General features: G+C 39.2%; 1 protein-coding gene across 6 annotated transcripts in view; it reads left to right on the top strand.

Annotated features, from left to right (window-relative positions):
* The window catches only part of RGS6 (regulator of G protein signaling 6), a 470,324-nt gene that overhangs the window by 20,657 nt on the left and 427,592 nt on the right, over window positions 1-22,075 (top strand). For all 6 annotated transcript variants that reach the window (XM_045822473.1, XM_045822471.1, XM_045822475.1 and 3 more), the window contains exon 2: window positions 3,177-3,280. In XM_045822473.1, the coding sequence (XP_045678429.1) occupies window positions 3,197-3,280 (84 nt within the window). In that variant the 5' untranslated portion in view covers window positions 3,177-3,196. The remainder of the gene's footprint in view (window positions 1-3,176; window positions 3,281-22,075) is intronic.

Raw genomic sequence — 22,075 nt, forward strand, 5'->3', positions numbered from 1 at the left:
TGTCTTTTCTTGGAGGTTATGAAATGCACGTCTTAACACATTTGCAGTTTTCCTCTTCTGTTAGCTGTACGCCATTATAGGAAAAGAATATTAACATGTTTCCTTTCCATTGAAATGTAGCTGTGTGTCTTCAGAAAAACACTCACATTCTTTAGTCATTAAAACCAAAGTCCCTGACTTATTTACCATGTGTATATACATGCAGGGTACATAAATAACATGAAGGTTTTGTTTTTCTCTACCACTAAATTTAAAATACTCCTATTTCTATGGCACGTCATTTAAAAAGTAAATATTTTATACTATATTGTAATGAATGAAAATCTACTCTTTTAATGTCATGTACACCAGCTTTGCTGTTAATGAATTTATTCAGAACATCTTTACCTAGGTAGGTTTTGCATCCCGTTCTCCCTGACAACTGCTGACATAGGGTTAGAAAGTGTTTTAGAAATGACTCTTTCTAGACACAGAAAAAGTAAATGACTTGCTTGAGTTTGAAAGCAAGTTGATGGAGGAATCGAAAATAGAAGCTTGTCTACTGCCTACTAGACTCACTGAAATTCCTGGCTGCGTTCGCGTAGCGGTCCGAAGTCCAGATCCCGGGACATCAGCCTGTTTTACGCACAGACGTGTTCCTGTTGGGGGCAGGGAGGAGCATCGGGCACAGGCAAAGGGAGCACTGACATGGTTGTTTCTAGGTCACTTCCAACCTTGCCGCTATAGCACAGTTTTCTAGGTGGAAGATAATATACTCATTAAAGTGGAAGTGCTCATTTTAAAATAAAGCAATAGGAGCTCAGAATGCCTCTGTGACATAGACAAATGAGCATACATAAGTGGACTCAATTTTTGTTTTTCATGCACAGTCATATTCTATTTAAGGCAAAGGAGTAGGTTATTTATGAATAACACAGTGTGTTATTCATTTAACTTTAAAAGCCACTGATTAGAATAATAATCACTGTATTCATAGAGTTACTGATATCGCCATGAGTAGAGATAACAGAATGATGCTCTTTATCGCTTCATGTAATCTAGCTTTTAAAATGCACCCTAATTCATAAATGATGAAGAAAGCAAACAGCAGTATACAAATGGGATACTTTGGGTAATTAAATAAATTACAAATTACCATCTCTTCCTCATTATTTGCCCAAACTTATTTTTATGGAATGACCTTTGGTATCAACTCATTTTATAATAAAATGTTTCCTGAGTTTTTTAAAAAAAAATTGTTATGGCCTTTTCTGTCAAGTATGGTATTTATAAAAGTTTCTTTGATGAAAAGCCTGTGAATTTTGTGCAAATAATGCAAGCAGGTTCTTAGATTAGTGATAACATTTGTATAGGACTTTTATAGCTTTATATGATACTTTTACATTCAGTTTATTTAAGTCTTACCTGTGAGCAGTCAGTAAAATTCACATTTTCCTGATGAAAGCAATGTAGAGAAAGGTGCCATGGCATGTTTCTGGGTACATAGCAAGTGTTCAACATATATATTTTAAAATAAAATTAACATAGGGAACACAATATCCAACAGGTTATTTAACTTGCTTGAGGCCGCCCAGCAAAAATATTGTCATACCAAGAACTGAACTGGCTTCTTTACTCGAAAATTTCATACGTTCTCATTGCCTCACTGCTATCCTTTCAGGCATTTTAACAGGTCAAATTAAAAAGGATCATTTTTCTTAATTGAGGTGAAATTCACAAATGCGTGAGTTTTTATTTGGAATTGCAGTTGCCTCTCTTCTGTCATGACTGTCTTTATCATAGCCCATCTCCTGTGTTCCTAACAGCACTCATAAAATTAACCATTTTAAATCACACATTTCAGAGCACTTAGTACATTCACAGTGTTCTACATAGCCATCACCTCTGTCGAGTTGAAATATGTTTTGATCATCCGCAAAGGAGACCCCATCTCCATTAAGTAGTATCCCCAATGTCTTCTCTCCCCAGCTGCTTGTAACTACAAATCTGCTGTCTGTCTCTACAGATTTCTCTATCCTAGATATTTCGTGTCAATGGAATCCTACAATATGTCTCTCCTTAGTCCATTCAGGCTGCTGTAATGGAATACGATAGACTGGGCATCTTATAAACTACAGACATTTATTTCTCACTATTCTAGAGGCTGGAATGTTCAAGACCAAGACTTGAGCAGATTTGTTGTCTTGTAAGGACCTGCTTCCTGGTTCATAAATGGCTTGCTCACTCGTAAAACATCTCTCTGGGGTCTCTTTTGTAAGGGCACTAATCACTTCCCAAAGCTACCTCCTAATACCATTACATTAGGGGTTAGGATTTCAACATGTGAATTTTGAGGGGACATAAACATTCAGCCCATCACAATGATCTTTTGTCTCTAGCTCCTTTTATTTAGCATAGTGATTTCAGGATTAATCTATGTTGTAGCAGGTATCAGTGATTTATTATTTTTTTGTGACTGAATTACATTCCATTGTAGGGATAGGCCATATTGAGTTTATCCATTCATCAGTTGATGGACATTGAGCTATTTCCATATTTTGGCAATTGTGAATGGTGCTACTGTCAGCAGTCATGCAAGTATTTGGATACCTAGTTTCAGTTCTTAGGAGTGGAATTGCCAGGTTATATGACAGTTCTGTTTAACTTTCTGAGGAACCACCAAAGGTTTTCCATTTCCTACCAATAATGTACAAGGGCACCAATTTACCCACATCTTTTTCAATGCTTGTTATTTGAGGTTTTGCTTTTATTACTATAACCTTCCTAGTGGGTATCAAGTGGGTATCTCTTTGTGGTTTTGATTTGCATTTCCCTGATAAAATATTCATATTTAATGCATAGAATTAATCATAAGATGAGCTTTGGTAAGAAGTAAACTCAGCCTCAAAATGAATGGATTTATGTGTCTTCAGCAGATTACTTAAAACAGTGCACAATTCTGGGCTGAAAAATAAAGAACACGTTGCTTCGGGATTAAAAGGATGTATGTAGACAATAAGACCACAGTCATCCCCTAATTTTTAAAAAAATACTGTTTAAACTGATGAGGCAAAATAAGAAATTACATCACATTTTATTTTCATGCCACCTCCCAAAAGATACTTAGATCTTTGCATTGCAGAGTTCTCTTTATATAATCTTGCGTGTCTTAATGGCCTATTCATTTATTTTTGCAGTGTGAGTGAAGGCATCCAGGATGGCTCAGGGATCCGGGGATCAAAGAGCAGCGGGGACTGCTGACCCAGAGGACAGCTCTCCAAACATGATAGTCTACCGCAAAGTAAGGCACCTGGTTCAATGCTGCAGCGCTGCCTGTGTGCGTGCGTGTTCTGTGTAGGGTTGACCGATGGGTGGCAGCTCAACAGACCTTTCTGCCTACACTGCCTGGACTGATAAACGAATAGCATTTTCTTCTCATGTCCTCTGGTTCTCCAATTCTAAAATTCAAGGAAGTTAGTTTTATTCATACATGGTATTGAATACTTGGAAAAACATTGTGTGATTTTTTTTTAAACTCAAAGATCACCTAAGCAATACAGGTGGAGATACATTCTCCTTTGGTATAAAGGCCTTACTGTAGCATTTATTAATTGGATGTTCTTCAAGCTCATACTATGTATAAGAACTGGTCTAGATGCTATGGTAGATACAGAGGTTTATTTGTATTAAATGTTTACAGTTGGTGAGAGATATAAAATATACACAGATAACTGTAATATATTCTAAGTGTTCATTTCTAAAAGAGAAGTGCAGGTAGATTGTTATATAATCTTAGAGGAGGGAGTGATTACTTCCAGCCTCAGAAGTCAGGGACCGGCTTGTGGAGGAGTGGTCTTTGAACTCAGCTTTAAAGGATGGATAAGATTGCTTATGTGGAAAGAACATTCCAGGTGGTGAGATGTGTTCTGCAAAGGCAAAGAGCTGGAGAAAATGAGCAGCAACCGGAACTGGTTAGCTTGCATGTAGGGTGAATTGGTAGAAGTAAATGGAGGCAGGATTCTGAGAAGAGAGGCTGGATGGAGCCAGGTTTTAGAATTCGAAATCACGGAGAATTTAATCATGGAGAACTTTTATGCTGGGAGTTGTAAGATCAACATCTCTTTGGGATTATGAGTCTTGCCCCCACGTGGCAAATGCATTGTTATCAGGGTAGATAGGAAGCTCCGGGAGGGATATTTCCGTGTCTGTGAGAAAGGTAAGGAGGACACTAATCTAGCAGGGGGCACGCCCTGCAGATTTGAGCAGGACTGAGCAGAGGGACTAAAGAGTCTGAGTTAAAAATGACTTGGAAACCAAGTGGATACGGAATTAGGAAGCAAATAGAGAATCAAAGACAACTGGGTTTTTTGACCTTGGGTTATAGAAAGACATTGATGTTACTAATTAATTCAAATAGAGATGTTTGGAAGAATATATGTTAAAGGAAGGAAACATGGCACACAACTTTTATTTGTGCACAATACTGAATTTAAGGAAATAACTGTGTCTTCTTATATAACTTTTCAATGCTTGGCTGTGAAAATTTAAACTGACCATATTACACATTAAGGAAAATGAATTAATGTTCATTCATTTTACTAAATATTTGAGCTGTCTGCTGGGTTCTGCGGATTCTGCGTGACTCTGTGTTCAATCTCTTAATCATATGGGCAATGTTGAACTAGATATTTCTGGATGATCAGTATGATGAATTTCTCTCTTTTCTGCATAGAAATAGAACTCTCAAACTATTTCTGCTTTGAGTATCAAACTCCTTAATTTGCTTTGCAAGAGAATGCTTTGATGATCTGTTTCTAAGAGAGATGCTTATTAAGTTGTGGTAAAGAAAAAATAGTTTAATGGGGCTAGCTAATTAGTGACTCATATAATAATAGATTTTTGTTCATCATTACCTTCTTAATCCATCTCAGACTGGGAGACCCTATGCCTGGCCTGTAGAAACATGGGGTTTGGATTTGGACCAAGGATAAAGCTGCAACCCTGCCACTTCTACAGGTGTGACCTTGAGTCACTTGTTCAACTTCCATCAGCCTCAGTTTCTTCATTTATAAAAAAAGAAATGTAACTCAGGAAGAGGGATAGTGCCTGTGGGGTTATTGTGAAGCTTTATTTAGATCAAGGAAGTAAGGCATCTTAGCTCCTGCTTGGCCTGGAGGTGGTCCGTAATGAATGCTGCTGCTTCTTTTCTCTCTAGGGCTTGTAGAGACAGTGACACTGGTGACGAAATACATTATAAAATGTATAAATGTTGATGCTGTTAATAAGTGGACTCAAGTATGTTCATACAGTGAGTTGCTTTTTTAAGACACAGGAAAACATTACAAATATATTTTGTTTATTTAGGAGATTGCAAATCACTGTGTTATTAAAGGTTAATGTAAAGGTCAAACAATTCAAACACCTTTCTCCTGGAATCCTTGCTGTTATGTTGGAGGGGAGACTTTCTACAAGTTTGTGGGGACTTGATTTTTACTTTTAAGGGAGTAACAGGGAACTCTTTTTTTGTTGTTTGTTTATTTAATTGAGAAGCAAAGTTGTGAATTGCTATAGTTCTTTAGAGAAATGACCACTAGTCATTTGTTTTTTATATTGAAAATGTATCTTGCTTCCTCATGACAAATTTGTGGGCAGGGGTATGCATGTGTTTGTTATTTGACATATTAGTTAGTTTCTATAAAAGGGATATTGGGTATGTTCAACCTATTAGAAAGAAGACACACTCATTGCCTGGTATGGGTCCAAGGACCTGGAATCCTTTAAACGTAGGTCAGCTGACTTGCTTAAGCCATGGTTGTATCGGCAATAGAATATTCACCTCGTTTTCTCCACTCTCAGAGCTTTAGAGTAGCTGTTGGCATGGCCAAGACGTACCTACTGCAAGACCCGATCCTCCAGGTGTAGTAAAGATCGATCCTTGAAACCACAGTCAATTCAAAACATTTTCTGTGGATGTCCTCTATGTAACAATTTATTCAATGTTGTGGCTATAAAACCAGACCTTTACTTGGAGGTCTGCAACAAAAATTTACACTTAAAACACTGTAAATAGTGATTTCATTTTTGATTTCTTTCTCTTGTTTGTTGTTTCTTTCTCTTGTCAGACATTTTCAGTGTGAAATTTTTGCTTGGACTGTGTTGTGTTGATTTAGATGCTGACATTTTAAAAGCCAAATCTAGAAAAATGGAGCTTTTGGATAGACTTCCAAGTAATAAGCAGGATGATTATGTCCATAAAGTTGTTGTGACTTTTAAATGCCATTTAGGGTGGTAACCTTCTGACATATGAGTAATAATGGGCGTATTTCCTAAGCTCACACATTTCAGAATACGTTCCATTTTCTTTTTATGTTTTCTATGTCACTAATTGTAAGAAGTCATACTTTCCCAAGACATGATTTATTTATTGACTTGAACAGACTTTTTAATTTGGTTTTTCATCCTGCATATTCTCATTTCAGATTGGAGGTGTGTATGAAAAATGTATTGGCCCCATTAAAAATCTATTTAAAATAAAAGCTTAATTATTCGTTAAGTTACCTGGACCTGCTAACCTTCTTTGTATTCCTGGGTTCAAAAGATCCTTGGTCATTGAAATGCTCAATGTAGTGATGATATTTGAACCTGGCTATATATCAGATCATTTATAAAAATTATAAAAATGCTGATCCTGAAAGATATTTTTATTTGATAGAGCTGAGCTGGGTCCTAAGAATCTGAGTTTTAAAATGTTGGCATCTCCGCAAAAATTTAAAACTTGAGCTGTATTATGACCCAGTGATTTCATTTTTGTGAATATATTCAAAGAAAACCAAGACACTAATTCAAAAGAATATATGCACCCTCATTTCATTGCAGCACTATTTACAATCACCAAGATATGGAAGCAGCCCAAGTGCCCACCAACAGATGAGTGGATAAAAAAACTTTGGTACATTTACACAATGGAATACTACTTGGCCATAAAGAGGAAAGAACTCTTAACCTTTGGGACAGCATGGGTGGACCTGGAGAACATTATGCTAAATAAAATAATTCAGTCAGAGATAGACAAGTGATTTCACTCATATGTGGAATCTAGTGAACAAAATAAACTAACAAAATAGAAATAGACTCAGAGATAGAGAATAGACCGACAGCTATCAGAGGGGAGGGGAGCTGCAGGACTGGGTGAAAAAGGTGAAGGGATTAAGCAAAAAAAAAATACAGCCAAAACCAAACAAACCTCATAGACACATACACAAAAATAAATAAAATAAATGAAATGTTTTCAGGAAGATCTGATACCCAACTAAGTTTGAAACATGCTTATTTTGTATCTTTGACAACATCCAGGTGGAGTATGCATAACAAAGAAATGGGAAAGTTGGTGTTTTGAAGTGGATTTTGGATTTCATAATTATTTGTACATATCTCCAAATGTAGAAGAACCAGACTCTTGTCATAGAGTTAAAATTAGGGATTTTAATGTGGGAGATGGGGCAGGGGGTGGGCTGGGCAGGGGAGAGCAATGGAGGAAACATGGGGACAACTGTAATTGAACAACAATAAAAAATTTTTTAAAACACACAAAAATTAGGGATTTTAGTAGCTTCATCTTAAAGACTTTCTAGTTAAGACCCTCAGTTTATAGGTGAGAAAACTAAAATAGGGAGAGGATGAGTAACTTGCTTAAAGTTGCTCAGCAGTTTCCCAGTGATTATGTCCGGTAGCCTGCGGCCTGCAAGCTGCCCCCACCCCACCTGCCCACTAAAATCTTTTTTTACCACCATAGTGTCAACCGCAAGCAACCATTACCACATTGTCATGGCTCAACAGACATTGGTGAAATTAAATACGTGAAAAATACTCTACAGCAGATCTTTTGTTCTTGTGCTTATTCTTGGAGAATTGACTTGGGTTAACACTGAACATTTAATGCTTAAACCTTCATTCTTCTTGCTGGTCCTCTTTTTTCCTGTGTAAGGACTTTCTCAAATGTGTACTTTCTTTTATAACTGGAAAATTTTTTGAGTAGGTTACTTTCTGATTTTGTTTGGTTCCCTAGTGGTGTTAACAATGTCTCCTGACAAACTTCCAACCAGACTAGTAATTTGATTTGGTAGAACTCAGGGGTATTAGATGGTAGGTGGACAGAGAAAATTGTAGCTTCATGTGACCCGGGCTTGGGTCAGGAGGTGGAAGATGCCAGACGGGGAGCTGAGAGCCCTGGGCATGTGGTTCCAGCTCCTATGTCTGTTGGGTCTCTGGATAGGGAACCTTCTGTTCTTGGTCTGTGTTTTATTCTGCCTTCTTCCTTTCCTCTTTCTTTTTCTCCTTCTCAATTATGCTACTTCTTACACACACACAGAAATAATATATTCAGTGTTCATGTAGGTGGAAAGAAGCATAATGCAATGAACCCTGTGCACTTATCATCAAATTAATAAAATGTGACTTCGACTTCATTTTCTCCTCTGTAAAGTGAGGGGCTTGGAGTAAACAATGTGCACATACCTTTCTGCAATGATTTCAGTTTTCATTCTGTAACTTTTTAATCTTTTAGAAGTTGATACCTTCCCTGATGTCAAAACAATGTTGTGAGACTATGTGTATGTCTTTTGAACTTTTCTTTTGGAAAATATTTTAGACATTTCTAGGTAATCCAAATTGGATTAACATTAAACCAAATGTAATCAGACATCAGAAGAAAAAAAAAGCATAGTTGCAATAATTTAACATTCAATAGTTGAGGCACCTTCTTGGCGGTGACGTGTTTGGTTTGCTAATTACACTTAAGATATTTGTTCGGTTACGATGTTGCAGTACTGATTTTATGTTAGACAGAGAGCAGCAGCGATGTTTAAACAGCAGCACTGGATATTGTCGGTAACATATGGTGTCACGGATGGATTAGGAGTTTTACAGGAAGAAGAAAAAGCCAATATTCCTGGTTATCAAAGGGATTGTTAAATAGCATGCCATTGCTAGCTACTGTTTATTAACACCTTTTCTGCTAGAATTTGGATCTTACCTTTGTGCTTCTCTGGGACCCCCAAGGTCACTTTTCCCTAATGATCCAGGACCCTTGAAGTCCTGGACAGAAAATGGGTTAGGCATACTTCCAGAAAGTAAACGTAGCACTATTACTAGTTACGCAGGCAGTGGTATGCACCAAGAAGAAAACAAATCTAGCTGGAAAGAGGCAAGGGTGGGGAGAAAGCTGGGAATAGGGTGTTATTCTGGAATTCATAAAAGGCAGTTGTAGAGGCCAGCACAGTTGAGTCAGGGAACCTGCAGATGCTGGTGCCCATGACATGATGAAAATTAGAAACTAATCAGCAAATCTATATTGTCATTTGTGTGTCAGATGCTGGAAGATGTCAGGAATGCATGATGAGGGCTATTCCCTGAATGAACCCACAGGCCAGTGGGGCAGAGATGGGTAACTAGACCATTACAGTACTCGGCGAGGCCAGCTGAAGGGTCTGGGAGGATATAGAAAGGTTATGTGGTCCATATTAAGAAAGAGAATGATGGTGTCATAGAAGATATCGAGAGGATTTGGCGCCTGCTTTAAAAATTCTTGAAATGTCATTAGAATTAACCTGGCAGGGAAGGGGAGGAAAACTGAAAGAGGCAGAAGGACCAATGCACGGGAAGGGGCCGTGTTGTGATGTTTTAAACCGAGTTCTGGAAACTTTAAGTGGCTGTTCAAGAAGCTACATTTCTGGATGGAAGGGTTGAGAAATAGACCTGGATGGGTAGATTAGGGACAGATCATGAAACCCTTCTACATCATGCAAAGAGTTTAGAGGTTGTGCAGGTATCTTCCCTTTGTACCTCCACAAGGTTGCTCAACTTCTGTACGTGCTGCTTGCATGTGGACACCTACCGGGCTTCAATGACCTCTGACTTTCCATCGAATTTGGCCAGTAGAAGCCTGGGAAGAGATGGGAGGGAGGAAGAAGAGCAAAGTCAGGGTATTTCTTCCCCTGACTCCTTGACAAGGTCTTGCGCTGGCTGTGTCCCTTGACTGAAGGTCATCGCTCCTCTCAAGGCAGATACTCTCCCCTTGTGGGTCCCGACACCTGTTTTCTCCACTCATCCTTTTGGGCCTTGAGGTTCGAGTTTCTATTAATGATCTATCTATCTGTAGCAGTTTGCCCCCAAACTTAGTGGCTTACACACATTTATATGTCATGGTTTCTTTGGGTCAGTAATCCTTGTGCAGATTAGGTGGGTCCTCTGGTTTAGGGTCTCTCATGAAGCCACGATCAAGATGTGGCCTGAGATTGCAGATTCATCTGAAGCCTCAGTTGGGGAAAAGGTCCAATTTCAAACTCACCCATGTGGTTGTTGGCGGGATTCAGTTCCTCGAGTGCTGTTGGGAGGATGGCCTCAGTTCCTCACTGGCTGTTGGTCAAAGGCCACTCTCAGTTCCTTGCCACATGTGCGTCTCCCTAGGGCAGCTCACAACCAGCTTGTGTCATCAGAATGGGCCAGGGAGAGGAGCCAGAGGGGTGGGGATTGGTAGTGGGAGTCTCACTATTTTATAACCTGATGTTGGACATAGCATCTCATCTCTTCGTTAGGAGCAAGTCCATCACTAGGGGAGGGTTCCTGGACACGAGTACAGGAGGTAGGGATCTCTGTGGGCCACTTAGAAGCCGTGGACCACACAGCTGTGCTTCCTCATGTCAGAGCTTCCTGAGTGCTCCCTTACGGTTCTCCTAAAACTTTTAGATGGAAGGACCTTTATACTTGGCCCTTAATGAAATAATTCTTCCTTGAATTGTCCTGTATTATGTGTGCCCTCTGTTTACTGATAAGGCTCAGACTCATGCAGGTATCCCAAAAGCAAAGGGTAGCCATTGAGACCCTGTTTTTCTTCATAAGGAAATTCTCCAGGAAAGGATTTGAAACAGACAAGCCATATGTTTAAGACGGAGAATAGGCTTGTGGAGGGATGGTGTAAGAGAAATGATGGGATTGTAGGCAGAGGATAGTTCGGTGATTTTACCACTGGTACATTAGTGGTAGTGTTTAGCACCAGTGGCAGTGGTTAATGTACAATAGAAGGGATGTGTTTGGCAGGTTGTTAAAAGGTACTAAAATCAACAGAATTTGGTTACTGATAAGGCATAGGGAAGATCTGAAGGTAATGAGAAGGAATGAGGAAGGATCTTTTTACTAGGTTATACCTAGGAGCTGTTTGTTAAACGTCTCTTGGCACCAATATGATTTTGAACCAGATTCTAATGATAGAATTCGATCGCCTGCCCCTCTTTTCCTTGTATGCGGATGAATCAAGAGTGTCATGGGAAGATTGTGTAACTGGGCCAGGGTATCTGGGTATTTATTGTGGCTGCACCATTAGTTCACTTTTAGCTGTGCACAGGTTGTTTCTATGTTTCAAGGTTAAGTCCAGTTCTGCCATTTGCAAAGTGAGGGGCTAGCTGGGCTGGGTAATCTCAGAAGTACTTCCAGTTCTAACATTGTAGGTCTTTCATTAACTAAAGAAATGAACATCTTTATTATCTGTTTATTCTTTCATAGCCTCCTTTGCTTTCTTTATGGGTTTTTTTAAATAATTAACCTAAGCAAAGTTTTTAAAACAGGTAACACAGTATTTTTAAAACAAGTGCATTTTGGTCTTGACCATTTAAGTTTTTCTTTTATTCTTTTTTTAACATCAAATAAAATTCACAAGACAAACTTTAGAGAGTGTGCTGGGTAACTAATTTAATTTTTCAATCTGCATTTTAAGATTCATTTTATTAAATATTTTGAAGGTTTTTTACTGCTGTAGGAAAAATTATTGTTTTCCTTTCCCTCGAGGATTATCCTGGCCAGAGGAAAAACTCCCCATCACGTTATCTTGGTTGGCAGGACACAGGAGAACAGGCACGTCCGAGCCCAGTGGTATCAGTGTCCACAGATGAGAGGGATGCTATTTTTAGTGGGGGGAATAGCTCAGCGTGGTTTTATGATGCATTTCCATGAGTATAACTTTCTAATTTGAAAAGCCTTTGGTGTTTTAAGACTTCATTTCTTTCTTTTTTTTCATTTTATGTCAGAGTCTAAGATTTTACATTTTGCAGACAGTTTATTACTCTAGCTACTGACACTCCTATATCCTCACACTACGGAGAACATGAACGGCCGCAGAGTAAATTCCCCATTCTCAGTAGTGTGAACAAGAAAAACTAAAAGCTAATAAAAACTAAAAGCTAATAGATATTGGTGATTGGACAATGGACATGTTAAAATCACTGGGGATAGGAGTATTATATTTTAAAAATCTGTTAGCTTGCAAATACAAATCAAAACTTGAAATGGACAAATTTTTTGGGTCAGCATTTCTGCTTCTAAAAAGTTACCACAATAAGGGAATGACAAAAATATACAAAGGTAGAAATACAGGTATAAATATTCATCCACTCCAAAAGAATATTCATGCCTCTGTGGTGAGTGACATACAAAGATGGAAATAAATTGAGTATCTGTTGAAAGGAAATTAGCTAAGTAATTTTAGTGGGATAGGATTCATGTTTGAATGACCCCACAGTTAGGTTATTGGATTTCTGTGTTGGTAGACCTAACTGTCTTGGAAAGAAGATGGTTACTGACATCCTGATATATGGTCATATTGAATATTGAAGAATGTTTATTTTAAGACCCTATAAGAGTTCACCATTTTTGTTTTATAAAATTTTGTTTTAGCCCTGACCAGTGTGGCTCAGTTGGTTGGGCATCATCCTGCAAAGTGAAAGGTCACTGGTTTGATTCCCAGTCAGGGCACATACCTGGGTTGTGGATTTGGTCCCCAGTCAGGGCACATACGATAGGCAACCGATTGATGTTTCTCTCTCATGTCAATGTTTCTCTCCTTCTCTTTCTCCCTTCCTTTCCCTCTCTCTAAAAATAAATAAATCTTTAATATTTTTTGTTTTATTTACTAAATATAATGGTTATATGTATTTACTAAAATTATTGTTTCATTGCTCTTTGTTATTTTCTGAATCTCTGTCCTTCCATCTAGTATCATTTTTCTTTTGTCTGAAGAACTACAATACCTTTAGTATTTTAAAAAATTTTTTAATAAGATTTTATTTATTTATTTTTAGACAGACAGGAAGAAAGGGAGAAAGAGAGAGAGAAAAGCATCCATGTGTGGTTGCCTCTTCCTTGCCCCCTCTTGGGGACCTGGCCTGCAACCCAGGCATGTGCCCTGACTGGGAATCCAACCAGCAACCTTTTGGTTCACAGGCTGGCACTCAATCCACTGACCCACCCCAACCAGGGACCTTTAGTATTTTCTTTAGTGCAGGTCTAATGGAGATAAAGTCTCTTGGTTTATGTTTGTCTAAAAATGTCTTTGTTTCATCTTAATTTTTTGAAGGCTGTTTTTTCTAGATATAGAATTGTAGATTGCCAGTTATTTTCTTTCCATAACTTTTTTTCCCTTTTCCATCAGTCAGGCTGAGGCAGATCACCTTAATCTAATTAGGTGCAGAGATTCTATGCAGCCAGATTTTAGTTCTTGTTAGGGCTAGTATATTTCTAGATCACCTTTACTCTCAGAAGTGAGCTCTTCTGGTCCCAACCAAAACCCTGGATGTTCACTCTATCTCCTTATTTTTGTCCCTTAAGCTCCATGAGTTGCAAAAGGAGCTGATCAGCTACTCAGTCATGCCTTTTGCTTAAGATTTTGGCACTGCTTTTAAGGGGGAAAGCAGCTCCAATTGCTAGCCTCACCTTCTTAGCTGTCTTTTTTCTTTCAGATCTTGGCCTCAAGATTCTTTGTCCCTTGATAGCCCTCTAATTCCTTCAAACATATATAAAAAAAACCCATTTTCAGCCTTTCTAGTTACTCTCAACAGGAAGGTTATTCTGAAACATTCAGTCAGCCATTGCTACAAGTAGAAAATCAGAACACTGGCTTCAAAAGAAGATGGATCTGTCTCTGTAGCCTCACTTTGCTCTTAAATTGTTTTAGGAAAGAGATTTCCTGAGTGGTTTATTGGTCTAGGATGGTGGTAGTGGCAGAGATGAAGAAAGATGAGAGAAACTTTCAGTATATTTAGGAAGTAGAATTGACATGGGAAGTGACAGAGAAGGATTTGAGGCTGATGACTGGAATTTGGGCCTTGGTAGCTGGGTGGGTGGTGGCACCAGTCACTGGGTAAGTAGTAGTAGCAGGGTGACACTCAAGTGTACTGTTACCATGGTGTCAGAATGACGTTTGTTCACACCGACCTAGTTCTTCAGAACTCTCGAAAGGGGGAGTATATCAGGCAAATAACTCTGATATGAAATGGGCCTGAAAAGAAGCTTTTACTAGAGGAAATCTTACCTGGCTCCACAGACCTAGAGAACAGTCAATGTGACACTTCTGAACAAATACTCTGTTAGTTTCCTGGGGTTATCATAACAAATTACCACAAAATAATGTGTGGCTTAAAATAATAGAAGTTTATTTTATTATAACTGAAGGAGCTAAATGTATGAAATCAAGGTATCAGCAGGGCCATGCACCCTTTCAATGCACTAAGGAAGGATTTTTAGGAAGGAAGGAAGCAAAGAATCCTTCCTTGCTTCTTCCTAGCATCTTGTATCTATCACTTACCCTTGGTGTTCCTTGGCTTATGGCTGCAGACTCCAGTCTTTGCTTCCATCCTCATGTGGCCTTCTGTTTCTGTAGTCACATGGCCCCTTTTTCAAAAAAAGGAATTAATTTATTGAGTGCTTACTGCATACATTTTATCTTTATGAGCTCTCCCTCCAACTTTGAGGGTAGTATTATTATTTCACATATCCATTCGAATGTTTTGGACTATAAGTTTTGGACCAATCTCAAAATGGCTCAGGCAATTGAAGACATGGCTCCCTCCACAACTAGAAGCCAAGAACATGGGGTGGTTGATCCAGTTGCTCAACATGCTCCCCAAGATCCTTCTGATTCTCAGCTGATAGTCTTCTTAAATGGATACTAGTCCATGGATACTAGTCCACTAGTCAAGTAGATTTAGGACCCACTTGAATCCACTCCAATTCAGGTCTCATCTTCACATAACTCATTACATGTGCAAAGACCTCCTTTTCAAATAAGACCACACCACAGGGATAAGACTTCAGCATACTGTACATTTTGGAGAATACAATTTAACCCACTACAGTTTCTAATTTGTCTCTGCCTAAAGCTTAGTGCTCCTTGCAAAGACCAAATCAACTTGTAGTGTATTTGTTGAGCCTTTGCTCTGGTACTGGCAGGGTGCTATACTTCATTCCCTACGCACTGTTGTGTGGGGAATAAAAAGTGGTATAGCACATGGTCCCTGTCCTAGACAACTTTACAGTCTAGTTGGGGAGACCAGGAGTGGTGCAAGATTGAGCGAGAAAATAAGCATTTGTTAGCTACCAACTATAGCTAATATCATACCAGATACTGTGCTGGGTGCTTACATACACTGGATCATTTAATCATCAGCATGGCTTGTTAGGTAGCTGGTGGTCACTCTATATTACACACAAGGAAACTGAGGACCAGAAGAAGTAAATAACTGGTATTGGGATTTGAATCTGGTTTGCCTTATGTTAAAGCTTATGGGTTTTTTTTTTAAAGAACTGAATTATGTAAAAAAAAAAAGACAAACACACTCTCAAGGCTGTTTGTAATTAATGATAAGAGAGTTGGTGTGGACATGGTGGGCTTACAGAGGAGGAAGACATTGGAAAAGAAATTAATTGTATCTTTAAGAAAGGGCAAGATTTGGCTCAGTAGGAAAGAGCTTAGAAATAATTTTAGGTGATGGGAGTTGTATGGCCAAAGGTGTGATGATAGACAGTATAAGATGTTTAGGAAACATATCTATTACTAAATTTAGGAGTTGTACCTCATGTAATAATAGCCTCATTCTTCATATGGAAACCCTGAAGGAAGAAAACAAAAATTTTTGTTAATGAAACTCACATGGTAAGATATTGGTAAAGCTGAGCCTTCTGCCAACTGATTTTCATTCTTCCTTTTCCTTTAAAAATAATTGTTTGCTATTTTAAAAGTAATAATTCAATTCTAAAGAATCACAGTATGAATTACAGAAAAAAATGTCATGTATTCCTGCAACAAAATATGACTACAGTTAACATTTTGGTCTGTTTCCTCCCAGTCTTTTAATTCTTATCAATGATATACTGTGTATGTAAAAATATATGATATATAATTAATATATAATATATAACATGCTATCCTAGTGGGTAACCATAGTGTATATACTTTATGTATGTATTTTATGTTTCCCTGTCATATCCTAAGCATTCATCTGAGCCATAATATATCATCATAATCATTGTTTCAAAGGTTATGTAATATACTAAGTGGATAATATACCATAATTTAATTATTCAGTCTCTTATTTTTTATTAATAGCAAAAGTTAGAAGTCCTAGGTCAAAAGGCAGGAACTGTGTCACAACTCCTGACAATACATTGTGTTCTAGAAGGTCAATATTTTTTCTGCATAGATAGGCTGGGCTCCCCTGGGTGATTGTTAAAACTCAGTGTCATGAAACTACAGGATGAGAGTGAAGAGTTTTCTAATAATTAGGGCCAGTGTGCTCCTTACTACATACCTCTAAACCAGATCCCCATCCTAGTGTCTGACTAGCCTTGCAGTATCTATCACTCTTTATCTTAAGAGTCTCAATGCTGGCATGTTCAGAAAATTTCAACTTGGAGTCTTTCTAAGCCATTGGCTATTATGCTCTCTATTTGTTTTTCTCAAGCAGCTAACTAAGTCAGAATAACATTTCAACCTCTTCCCACTCCCCACAGCACTTTTCCTGCCCTCAACTACTTCTCCCTGCAGTTTAACCATGGGGTTGCTCCTTATACTTTAAAGCTGAATACAAAAGCACAGTTCTGAGAAGCAGCCAAGTTCTGTAGCCAAGTTTGAGGAATAAAACTTTAAAACAGCTCTTCTGTCACACACTTGAGATGGGAGGCAGGCTTTGCTATAAATAAGTCACATTCCATTTCTATCTCATCCTTTGCAGTCCTCTTGGGTAATGCTTTTTGTATATGACTTTAGCATTCTCTAGCTGCCCACTCACCCCTTTCAATCTTCCATTTTATATCTCATTTTATTTAAATGTTCAGTAGCCCTGGAATTTAGGGATCCTGCAAGAGAGAGGAGTGGACCTTTCCTTTCATTCTGCAGAGTTAGGTGTCATCAGATAGAGTGGCTGACTTGTTAGAAGCTACACTTTCTCTGAACATTTTTACTAGCTGCCTGTATTAGTTTCCTGTGGCTGCTGTAACAAATCACCACAAAATTAGTGGCTTAATACAAAAAACAATTCTCTTACAGTTGTGGAGGTCAGAAGTCTAAAATGATTTCCCAAGGCTGCCCTCCTTCTGGAGGCTCTAGGGGAGAATCCATTTCCTACCTTTCTGCAGCTTCTAGAAGCTTCCCACATTCCTTGACACATAACCTTGCATCACTCCTACCTCTGCTTCAGTCATCACATCTCTTTCTCTGACTTTTACCCTCCTACCTCCCTTTCACTGGAATTGGTGATTACATGGAAACTGCCCAGATAATCCAGCATGATGTCCCTACCTCACAATACTAATTTAATGACCCTTGCACAATCCCTCTTGCTGCAGAAGGTGGCATATTCACAGGTTTGGGGGATTAGGATATGGGCATCTTTTGGGGGGGTGGTTATTCTGTCTTTATTTTGTCTATTACAATGTTTATCTTAGAAAAGGGAAGGGAAAATAATTTTGGAATTTTACCTTTTTTTTTCATAGCTTGGGAGAAAATATGCTGAAAGATTGGTTTTCCTTTCAGTGTTTGGGATGTAGATGTGTAGTAAACCTAAATTAAGTATGGGACATCCATTTGGATTGGCTGAAGTCCATTTGAGGGCAGAAGAGAGGAGCCTTTCAGTGACTAGGAAGTGAGAAATGGGGGGATGGATGTCTACATTAAAAGCCTTCCGTCCCTGCTTTCTGCATGCCCATATTAGGCTCTGCTTGGAGCACAAACAGGGCCTTGTCATTGAGGGGAAATGACCAAGCAGGTGCATTCTTTTATTGGAGCCCCATATAGTGTGGCTTCCTTATAGGACTGCACTATCTCTAGTTATATTTTAGAATATCTAACAATTATGGTATTGAGCAATATAACTAATAAACACATTCCTCACAGCAGGCAAGCCAGTACAGTAGAAGACTATGGCCTTACTTTTTTTTTAAGTAATTAGGAGAGAGTGCTGGCAAATGTGCGTCCCTGTGCCAGAGGGGAACGTGAGTCTGCTTGTTGACTCTCTGGAGGCCTCTCCTACCGTTTTTCATGTGCTGGTGACACAGATGGTCGCTAACAGGTGCACAAGTGACAGTGCTGGCAGGAAAACTGCCAAGGAAGAGCATGACCCTGGATGCTAAAATGACTCAAGGCAGATGAGCCCTTCCAAGGAGCGATCAAGGAAACAGATGAAAAAGGCTACCTGTCAGTGAGGGGATAGAGTGAGCTTTTTCCTCCTGAGAGGAATTACGAATATCATTAACTTCACTGCCTTCCCAGGAAGGAGAGGTCGGTAATATCAAAAGCAATCCGCTGTCTTCTTCTGTGGCTGATACGTTACACATTTAGGGCTGTGGTTGGCAAACTACTTACCCGTGGGCTTAATCTGCCCCCATGCCAGGCTTTGGATTGCGCCCAAGTTATGAACAGTTTTTACATTTTGAAATGGTTGGGGAAAAAATCAAAAGAGAAGCAGTATTCTACAACACTTGAAAAGTGTGCGAAATTCAAATTTCAGAGTTCGTAAGTCCAGTTTTATGGAACACAGCCATGCCAGTTGCCAGTTGTCTGTGGCTACCACGGAGTTGAGTGACTGTCACAGAGATAGACCATATAACCAGCAAAGCCTAAAGTATTAATTAATTGGCCCTTTATAGAGACATTTGCAGGCTCTGCTCTTGGGAATTTGGAAGATACTAAAAAAGCATTTGCGAACATACTTGTTGGGACAATATTTCCATAGGAACCAAGACCCAGTGATCCTTCATAGCGCTGACTCATTTCCAGGAACCGATGGAGGGTCTAATGGGAGAATGGGTATACAAGATAACTCAGAAGCTTGGGCATGTTCACATGCCCTAAATACACAAGTCCTGCCTTTACCACCTGAACAGGATGTTTCCTTTACTGAAGGGTCACAGAGTTTATTCCAGTACATTACTGAAGATATTTTGGGATTTGGCTGTTTGTTTTTTAAATTAAAAAAGAGCATATTGAGCTGCTGGAAGTGTTGAGCTATGTTCTGAAATATCCTGGTAGGATAAGTGCCAGCTACCTACATTTCAGATGCAGGGTACAAATGGCTCTCGTTTGTCCAGGACCCACTTCATCCAGGCGTTGGGCCAGTGCTCTGACACATGATAGTGCATGCTGACAGCACCCTGGCAAGACCAGTGTCGTTGTCCCCACTCTGCCTATGAGGAAAGGGGCTGACAGTGGGGAGGCCTGGGGTTCCACTGTACATGTGCAGCCGCTTCTTCACAGACCACACCCTCCTGGAAGGCACAGGCCAGCCACCTGGGGAGGGAGCTGCGTAATCTTGGTCTTTTTTCTAAGCTAGAAGGGCTCTCAGAACCTCATAAGGGAAATGCTCTGATCGCTGATTCAGATTACTCGGTGATATTAATTTCCGTCACTTTGGGTTGTTTCTATATCTTTATCGTTTTGAATAATGCTGCAAGAAACATGAGAGTGCAGATATCTCTTTGAAGTACTGATTTTGTTTCCTTCGGATATATACCCAGAAGTGGGATTGCAGATTTTATTGTAGTTTTCTATTTTAATTTTTTGAGGAATTTCCATTGTACTTTTCATAATGTTTATACCAATTTACCCTTCCACCAACAGTATACAGGATTCCCTTTTCTCCAGATCCTCGCCAACACTTGTTATTTCTTGTCTTTTTGGTAATAACCTGTCTAACAGGTGTGAAGTGATGTCCCATTGTGGGTTTGATTTGCATTCACCATAACTGAGATATGTAAACAAGCTGTGTTGTCAGTGGATGAATGAATAAAGGAAATTAATATGTATATACACTGTAACACTATTCATCCAAAACAGAAGAACTCCTGCCATTTGCCATTGACATGGATGAAACTGGAAGACTTTATACTACATGCAGTAAGCCTGACAGAGGAAGACAGATACTGTATGATTTCACTTATATGTAGAATCTAAAAAAGAAATAAATTTGAACTCATAGAACCAGAGAGTAGAGTAGTGGTTGCCAGGGGCAGGGAGTGGAGAAAAGGGGAGGTACCCATCAGAGGGCCCACCCTTCCAGTTCTAAGTTGAGTAAGTTCTGAGGATCTAATGTATAACATGGTGATCACAGCTCACAATACTGCATTGTATGCTCGGAAGTTGCTAAGAGTGTAGAGCTTAAGTATTCTCACCACACACATGTAACTACATGAGGTGATGCAGGTGTTAACTTCTTCATGACAAATATTTCACAATGTATATGTGCATCAAATCATTACATTGTGTTCTTTAAATGTGTACAATTTTATTTGTAGAGTACACTTTTTAATAAATTCAGAAAAAATATAAACTTTTATTTTGTAGTTTCTTCTAGCACTTTATAACTTTCATATTATGTTCATGAAAGTCCCGAGATATTATTTATCTCTACTTTGTAAATAAGGAAACTGAGAGGCAGAATGGTTAAAAGACTTGTCCAGGGTCAGCCAGCCTTGAGTGGCAGAGCCAGACCTTCTGACCTGGGGTCTGGTGTCCTGTACACTACTTCCTGTCACATCAGGAGCCTTCAGCCATTGGGCCATGTCACTCAACCTGATCTTAGCAGAGGTCTGTGCTAGCCAGGGGTGTCCCATCTGTGGCCCTGGGCCACATATGTCCCAGGATAGCTATGAATGTAGCCCAACACAAAATTGTAAATTTACTTAAAACATTAAGAGGCGTTTTTGTGATTTCATGTCACAAACTATTTTGTGGTTTCATGTCACACCTGAGCCAAAGTGTGGCTCAAGACAATTCCTCTTCTTCTAGTGTAGCCCAGAGATGCCAAAAGGTTAGGCAACCCTGGTAGGCAGTTGGAATTTAGGTGAATCCTAATGGTGGTCACTAGCTAACCTCCAAAGGTCAATTTTGCATCCTGGGTGTTTGGGGCCATTCCTCTAAAGTTGTGACTATGCCACATGCAGGGTCCTGTTGCACCCCTCTTTCTTCCTCACCACCATATCTGTTGCTTGTGTTTCAGCCCCCAAAAAAACAAAACATAACCAAAAAATAGATTCCCCTTCATGTTCCTCTTACCACATGGCTCCCAGTGAGGACAGTCATAACACATACATCCTGTTGAGAAAAAGGCTGAAAAATTGTAGGGAAAGGCATTGTCAAAGACAGCTTGCATTCTCTGGTACACAGAAATATATCATTAATTACACCTGCTATTTACAGCTCTACAACTTATTAAAACAGCTCCTCTTAGGCAAATTTTAAATACTGGAGGAGATCATTCTTGAGCACCTTTAACAAGCACTGTGCACTGGTTTCACCCTGATTTCTACACATTCCTCCTCAGTCTTCATCACTGGAGCAGCCTCCTCCACCCATCCTATGAATCCTCGACTCCTTCTTCTTAGGCATGCCATCCACAAGCAAGCTTCTGCTATCCGTGCACTGATTTGGGGATTTTCCAAATCACTACCCTCTCTCCAAACTCTAACTGCCTACATCCAGCTACCAAAGGCACATCTCTGGATCTTCCTTATTTACTGCAAACTCAACCGTTGGAACATAACTCCTTGTTTGCCCCCCTGAAACTGTTCTCTCTTTGGGGTCCAGTGGTTGGTATAACATAACTCACCCAGTTAGCATCTGAATAAAAACCCAAACTTGATTCCCCTTGACAAGAATTATCACCCACCCCTCCATGCCATGTAAATGTTTTTATTTTTGTGCATGTTACATTTTGTGTCTGTTTCCCTGTGATATTGTAAATGTTTGGCATCAAGTGAGCAATAAATTCCTGTTTGGTTG

Source organism: Phyllostomus hastatus, unplaced genomic scaffold (genome assembly GCF_019186645.2).
Source record: "Phyllostomus hastatus isolate PE091 unplaced genomic scaffold, TTU_PhHast_1.1 phas_scaffold_501, whole genome shotgun sequence".
NCBI classification, from domain to species: Eukaryota; Metazoa; Chordata; class Mammalia; order Chiroptera; family Phyllostomidae; genus Phyllostomus; species Phyllostomus hastatus.